Below are 7,610 nucleotides of genomic sequence, written 5' to 3'. Positions count from 1 at the left end.
ATTCGTGAACAAGATCCTGAGATACTTAAACTCCTCCACTTGGGGCAGGACATCCCCCCCGACCCGTAGAAGGCACTCTACCCTTTTCCGGCTCCAGTACCCTCTTGTTCCGGGGCAAACCCCAATGTACAGGCACCGAGATGGGGGGCAACAAGTATGCCCACTCCTGCCCGGAGCCTCTCACCGTGGTCAACTCCAGAGTGGAAGTACATCCAGTCCCTCTCAAGGAGACTGGTTCCAGAACCAGAGCCATGCGTCGAGGTGAGATCGACTATTTCTAGCCAGAACCTCTCAACCTCACACACTAGCACTGGCTCCTTCCCCACCAGAGAGGTGACATTCTACATCCCAAGAACCAGCTTCTGCAACCGAGGATCGGACCGCTAGGGCCCCCTCCCTTGGCCATCACCCATTCCACACTGCACCCGACCCCTTTGGCTCCTCTCACAGGTGGTGGGCCTATGGGAGGGTCCTGAAAACATGCTAGAAAAACAAATGTTCAACCAGAGGAGGAAACCAGAGACCCCATAAAAACCCCAACTTACAAACCTGTCCTTGAACCCTAAACCTTAATCCTCATCCCAAACTAAACTAAACTAACTACCAATGATTAAATTTAATAATTTAATGTTTGTGTGAGGTGTAGTTAAGAAAACCATCGGTGATTGAGCAGCTCTTCCAGTGTGGGACGCTCCTCTGGGTTTGTCTTCAGGCACCTAGTCAGAATATCATGGCAGTCTGGAGGGTCAGGGGTCAAAGTGCAACAACAGTTAGAGTTGCGGACAGATTTATATATGCTGTGAGAAGATATAATACAATGTTTATCTCACTTTTGGGAAGCCTCTTGCTGATCTTTAGCTTCTTTTTGAGAAATTTGTTGGTGTCAAAATTTGTATCGTGGAGAATTTCAAACAGGACCACTCCCAGCTGCCACACTGTTGTGGGTCCAGCAAAATATTTCTTTTGTGTGCGATACTCTGGTGATTCAAGAGCATGGGTCCCTAGAAAATGTGTCAGAATTCAGAGAGTCAGAAAGAAGAAGAACAGTAAAAAGAATCTTTGTTTTCTCAGAACTGGCAGAAAGAAGCAGGATATCGTACCTTGGAAAATGGTAAATTTCCTTCCGTGGTCAAAGCAGCTTAGACCGAAGTCTATGAGATAGGCTTGTAGGCCTTCTGAGCTCCTCTCAATAAGGACATTTTCCAATTTAATATCTCTGTGGAAGATGTTTGCATCCTGAAGTTGAATCGTTGCTTCCACCAACTGTTTTAAAATGACCTAAAAGACAAAAATGATTTGAAGCTCATAATTCTGCACATTGATGTTGGACTTCAGTGAGAAATACAGTGACTTGTAAAGATTTTTATTTTCATATGGATATTTTTCACATTGTCACATTACACCCACACACTTCAATGTTTGTAGAGACATTATGACATGCATCAATATAAAGTTTTACAAAATTGTTTTGCGGAGGGATTATTGCACTGTATTTCATCTCTCTGATTTGATCACATTCACTATGAAACAAAATCCCCAACTGAAGCAGTAAGTGATAATATTTAAAAAAACCAGTCGAATTTCCATCCAGCAGCTTACCTTGGCCTCCTCCTCATGTAGACAACCTCCATTCTCATCAAGGTAGTCATTGAGGTCCTGCGAAGGCGTGGGCCTCTCCATCACTATGAGCAGCTCCTCCTCCAGTTCATACCAGTCCAGCAGGGACACTGTGGCCAACTGCCCTGATGAACTGCTACTCAGATTCTTCAGTTTCAGCATGATGGCCACCTCCAACGCCATCTCCCTACCGTTCTCATCCTGAAACATCGAAGCAAACAGGAGAAACCCACAATGCATCTGGAATCCAGTAGGACTTAAAGTCAGTCCTAGATGATGTTGCTCACTTACGTTATGTTTGCGGTCCACCTTTTCCTTTGGAATGTGTTTGATAGCCACCTATACAATAGAAACAAAGCATTGCTCAACAATGGGAATGTTCAGATTTCTGAAGTTGCTTGACGTTGAGTTATCAGTATTTTGAGTATTATGATTGATGTGCGGAATGCATTTGTTGTGAATGCACCATTAGAATTGAAAGAAAATGTAGCTATCTAGTTTGGTCTTTCCAAAATCTAATTTAAAACTACAAGAACTGAAAATGTTCACAATTGTGCAATTCTAGTATGTATTAGTAAATACATGTACCTTAATTCTTAAAGTCTCATTGGTTAATGAAATTATTTATCTAATATAGTCTTATTTTACGGATCTGAACTTTTTCAGTTTGAGATGTTATTAGCTAAAATCAGCTAAAACAGAGTCTGACTAGCTGTTAGACTTGCACCTTTATGAGGATATTAACTCTTTTTTACAAACTTTGACTCCTACTGGCCACTGTTAGAAGAACTATTACTGATAACTTCACAGAGTCTCATTTTAAGTATTCCAAATACACCTACAGGTAATTTATCCACCTCTCGATGTCCAGCAAACACAGATCCATAGCCTCCTTTTCCCAGTAGATGCAGCTCAGTATATTTTTCCTGGAATTCAGCTAAACACATGAACGCATCTTTAAATTTCATAAAGCATCAGAATAAACTATGTTCACTAACGTTACCTTAGATCTAATTATCACCACACCTTAAGTCTCTCTAACAAATGTTTATATTACAATTCTATTGTGACTTAAACTCTGACCTCTTTGGGAATCCATTTCTTTTGTCTTCTTCGTCTTCTTCCTGGTATTCTTCCTCCTATTCCTCAGCTGTGGTTCCTCAATGTCCTTGTCCTCCTTCTTCAGATTCCTCTTCCGTAAATCGCCTATTCCTGAGCTGCAAAGTACCAGGCTGGAGCTGTTGGACTCTAATAATGAGAAAAACCCATAGAAACAGCATGAGCATTTTAACAGTATTTTCCATAAGAGAAAAACATCCCGACAGAAACATAAGACTTATAGTGACTTGTAAAAACACTTGTCCTCCTTGCTTTTGCACATTTTGTCTCATGACAACCACAAAACTTAGGTTATATTACAGGAATTTCATAAGAAGGACCAATATAAGGTAAAGCGTCACTTTGAAGTGCTGAGCATATATTTATAAATGTAGATCTGAAAAGTTGTAGCATGGAACTGTATTCAGCCGCCCTCTCTTTAAAGAACCACTTTTTGCTGCAACTTCAGGTGATAATCTTTTGAAGTTTGTCTCACTCAGTTTTGAATAATCAGATATATTCAATCCTTGCAATAGATTATCAATCTGGTAAGAGAAAATTAACAGAGGTTTCACCAAAGTAGCCAACCTGTGCTGACGTCCACTGAGGATGGGGGCTCTTTGGTTGCGTCCTGCTGCAGGAGTCCCTTATTCTCATTCTCTGCCGGTGTTGGAGATCCCTCTCCTTCTTCTGTTATTTTTCTCCTCAGTCTCCTCACAATCCTCGTCCCGTCCTGGTGGCTTTTGGATGGTCCAAACATCTTAGTAACCCTGGTCCATTTTCGGCGGGTCTCTTTTTTAGCCCTTTTCCTTCTCTTCGGTGTGCTGTCTCCAATGGACTCAGCACACCGTGGCATCGTGCTGCTGCTGTTGATCTCTAAAGTAAGAGATGTTGGGAATAAATAGTGATTATTTTTTACATGTTTGGTCTGTCAACAAAAGCCAATGAACATTAGTTTCATCAAAGCAGCCAACCTATGAGGATGTCCACTGAGGAGGAAGACTCTCTGGTTGGAAGCTGATCCTGGAGTTCTTCCTTCCTGCACTTGGCTGGTGTTGAACCTTCTTCTTTTCCTTCTGTCATCTTCCTCTTCAGCATCCTCCTGGTTTCGATCAGGTCCTGGCAGCTTCTTGAGGTTCCAGGCATCTCAGAGGCCCTGATCCTTTTCCCGTGGATCTCATCACCAGAATTTCTCCTGTTATTTGGTCTGCAATCCTCAGCAGACTCACCACTTGGTAGCTTCACGCTGCTGCTTCTCTCTAAAGTAAGAGAAATCCGAGGAGAATTTGTGATTTCGTTTTATAGTTCGGTCTGACATTTTGGTCTGTCAACATACAGAAGAGAAAATGAACATTAGTTTCATCAAAGCAGCCAACCTATGATGATGTCCACTGAGGAGGAAGACTCTCTGGTTGGAAGCTGATCCTGGAGTTCTTCCTTCCTGCACTTGGCCGGTGTGGAACCTTCCTCTTTTCCTTCAATCATCTTCCTCTTCAGCATCCTCCTGGATTCGATCAGGTCCTGGCAGCTTCTTGAGGTTCCAGGGATCTCAGAGGCCCTGATCTTTTTTCCATGGCTCTCTAAAGAAAGAGAAATATTGTGGAAAATTAAGGATTGTTTAGAGTACATGTTTAGTATTTCTGAATCACCTCACATACTGATATCTGATCAGGGACTTTATTACATAAACTGTTGAACATTTAACTCATTTTCATCCAGATTCATGCTTCTCCAAGAAGCCAACAGAGATTAACACATTTCAATGTTCCTAACCAATGGAAGTTAATAAAACAGAATTTCTGAGCAATAAAAATTCAAACTCTCTTAACTATATATTAAGAGGTTTACAAGACTCTTATTGTTAAGTGTGTAAAATGACTTGTTAGATCCTCTACACTCTAAAACATTTGAGCCACATTTAGTTGGGGCCTGCCATGCAAAGCAATGGCAGGAACCTATTACTATTCTCCCAATTCTTTATTTTTCATCCGTAACCTTTAATGCGGCTCATACCGCTGCGTGTACACCTACAAATGAGGTATCAAAACGTGCAGAAAATTCACGCCATTGGAGCTATTACTTTTGGTGGGATTCGGGGTTAACATGGCGACATAATTCGCAAAAAACTACGAAAAAAACCCCATTATAAGTCAATGGGAAAAATCCTACAAATACCCTATTTTTGAGGATTTTCTGTGTCGTCACGAATTCACGTAGAAATGCCATTCAAATTTCATTTTGTAGATACGTCTGTGATGTCTTCGAAAGTGAAGACGGCTCGTCGATACCAGTTACGGTTTGTCCACAATTTGTCTCTAAGCGACCCAAAGTTTCTCATTTTTCCTAAAATTAGAGTGTGTCTCTTAGTGATTGCCCCTCTGCTAGAGTGAGAAATGAAGATAATTTTTCACCCCAAATCATTTTTGAAATCGCCATCACGCCCACAAATATCGCATGATTGGTATCAAAATCGGTCCTGACATTGACACGCATGCCTGCTCCGGTAAAATGTTTTCGAAATTTATCTAGACCGTACGGTTTTCTGTCACGGTGCTTCAGAGCAAAGTCATGCGACAGGATTTTCTGATGCTGTCTGATGCTCTCTCCCATGTATTTGACTAGAATTTCAGATCTGTGCAAAACATTTCTTTCTCTCATCGCTGTTATTGCTGTGAGGGAGGTACAGACATGAATCTTGGGACTATCGCAGAAGACACATAGCCCTCTCATACGCTTCAAACGGTTTTCGAATATGTATTACGGTTCCCGAATGGAAAGGAGTTGTTTCCAATGCTTTTTTTGGGTAAAACTGGCTGGCTCAAACAGAGTATTGTCTGCCCCAGCCTCTCTCACTAACAGTTCACACTTTGCTGAGACAATTATTTACCATAGCAACGGAACTCAAGAGGCTATTGGCTGCTGATTAGGACTACAAATAAGCATCACTGTAGTTCTAACTATAGTGGAACCCTCAGTTGAAACAGATCAGGACTGAACTGGCCTTTAGAACTACTTGCTGCTATGGGCTGTATATAACTGATTTAACTCAGTAACTGTTACACATGGGATTAGTTTGGAACTTTAAAATGAAGCATAATAATAATTTCAAAATAAAAGCCTTGAATATTTTTAAATCAGGTAATTGCTCTGTTGAGCATTATATAACTGATTTAACCCAATGACTGTTATACATGGGATTAGTTCGGAACTTTAAAATGAAGCATATTAATAATTCCAAAATAAAAGCCTTGACAAATTTTAAATCATACTGAATGGTGCACGTCCACCTTACTTAACGTTCTTGTGATTTTCCACATGCTATTGATTACATTGCAGCGTTCTTTAGCATTGATGCTAATTTCTAGCATGACAACGCCGGGCCCAAACCGATGGGCATGCTTTGGCAGGCCCCGGTTAAATTTCTTCAGAAATTTTCTAGTTTTGTCTACTATCTTCTACTCTTTAAATTGCAGCATTAAGTTAAAACTCAATTCAAGATTAGTGAACTTAAAAAAAACTTTTAATAACTTGTCTCTTGTTCAACTGCATGAACTTTAATTTCTTAATTAAAACCAATAAAATTTTCTTGTTGACTTCAGATGCATTTTCAAGGTACCAGCCGGACTTTCATTTTCAAGTTAAACCACCGTCAAATATTTTACAGTATAATTTTCCAAAAAACTGAAACATAAACCTTGTCTTGATAAGTAAGAGTGAAACTCAAACTCATTACCTTTAGTTCTCCTGGAGGCTGGCCTTTTGTGTTCCTGGTCAGATTTATCCATTTTGGTGTAAATTTATTCATAAGAGAAAGCTGGTTTAACTCACAAAGTTACGTCTTACTCTATCAGATTTCTGACGAACTGAGCTCAAACAGAATGTTGGGTTCTGACACCAACCAGTGTGACATCAGGAAGAACATTCCAAACTTTTGGTCACAAATGTTAGCATGGAATGATGATGCCTAGTTACCCTCTGACTTAAACCTAAACAAACCCACAGAACAGAAAAATCCCCCCAAACCAACAAAAATGATATATTTGCTGTTGGTTTACCAGGAAAAAGTTAGAGGAATGAATCCCAACTATTATAGCCACACAAAGCTCTTCATTAGTTTTTATTTGCTTCAAAATCTTAAGAGCTTCAGCTGCTATTTATAGCGTTTTATTTATCAAAAACGATTCAAAGCAGCAACTTAAAGCATTTCCAAATAAAATTTCATTTGACAGGCAGACTTGCACCACCGGTGTCCGAACCTTTTGCCATGTGTGCCAAATATGTTCATAATAAAAGAATGCAAATAGGCCAAAGAAATATACTTTTATATTTTATGATTTTTTTTTTCATTTTATCTGAACAAAAAAAACAAAACAACACAGAATATTTTAATGAAACAAGCATTGTAAAGTATTTTCCAGACTATAGAGTGCACCTTACTGCAAGCCGCATCTACAAAGTTTTGTTTTTTTTTTAAATCTGGAAACGTACATATAAAAGCCGCACAGGGCTATAAGCCGCTGATATCTCCGTCATTCTCAGTTTTTCACAAGGACCCAGCAGAGGGCTGCACAGGGGCGGATCTAGAAAAATATCTATGGGGTGGCAGCATATGCCACCATATTCACACACACACACACATACAGTATATATATCTATATATATATATATAATATAGTAAATAGTAGCTTTAGCCAAAATAAGTGGCCATTTAAAGAACAAATCAAACAACTAGATTAATAGATTAACAGTAAATACATAAATATTTCCTACGTTACATTACTTTCTGTGTGTTTTATTCAAAAATGTTGATATATGTTAAGTTGCACAAAATTTGAGACCAAACTTCAGCTTTAAAAGAGAACAAACACAGCTTTAATTAACATTTGCAAAAGGAG

General features: G+C 39.5%; 1 protein-coding gene across 1 annotated transcript; it reads right to left on the bottom strand.

Annotated features, from left to right (window-relative positions):
* Positions 1–646: 646 nt before the first annotated feature.
* On the bottom strand, positions 647–6,500 carry LOC116727391 (serine/threonine protein kinase KIN1-like). Its single transcript, XM_032574793.1, has 11 exons — positions 6,449–6,500; positions 4,092–4,295; positions 3,690–3,974; positions 3,304–3,591; positions 2,701–2,823; positions 2,460–2,554; positions 1,909–1,956; positions 1,600–1,818; positions 1,101–1,278; positions 831–1,001; positions 647–738 (listed from the first exon to the last, which is right to left on the bottom strand). Exons 1-11 carry the CDS (start codon positions 6,498–6,500, stop codon positions 647–649), a joined length of 1,755 nt encoding a protein of 584 aa, XP_032430684.1.
* Positions 6,501–7,610: the final 1,110 nt, after the last annotated feature.

Source organism: Xiphophorus hellerii, chromosome 10, assembly GCF_003331165.1.
Source record: "Xiphophorus hellerii strain 12219 chromosome 10, Xiphophorus_hellerii-4.1, whole genome shotgun sequence".
NCBI lineage: Eukaryota > Metazoa > Chordata > Actinopteri > Cyprinodontiformes > Poeciliidae > Xiphophorus > Xiphophorus hellerii.
The sequence above is the reverse complement of the archived record's forward strand: the minus strand, read 5'-3'. Positions and strand labels throughout refer to the sequence as shown.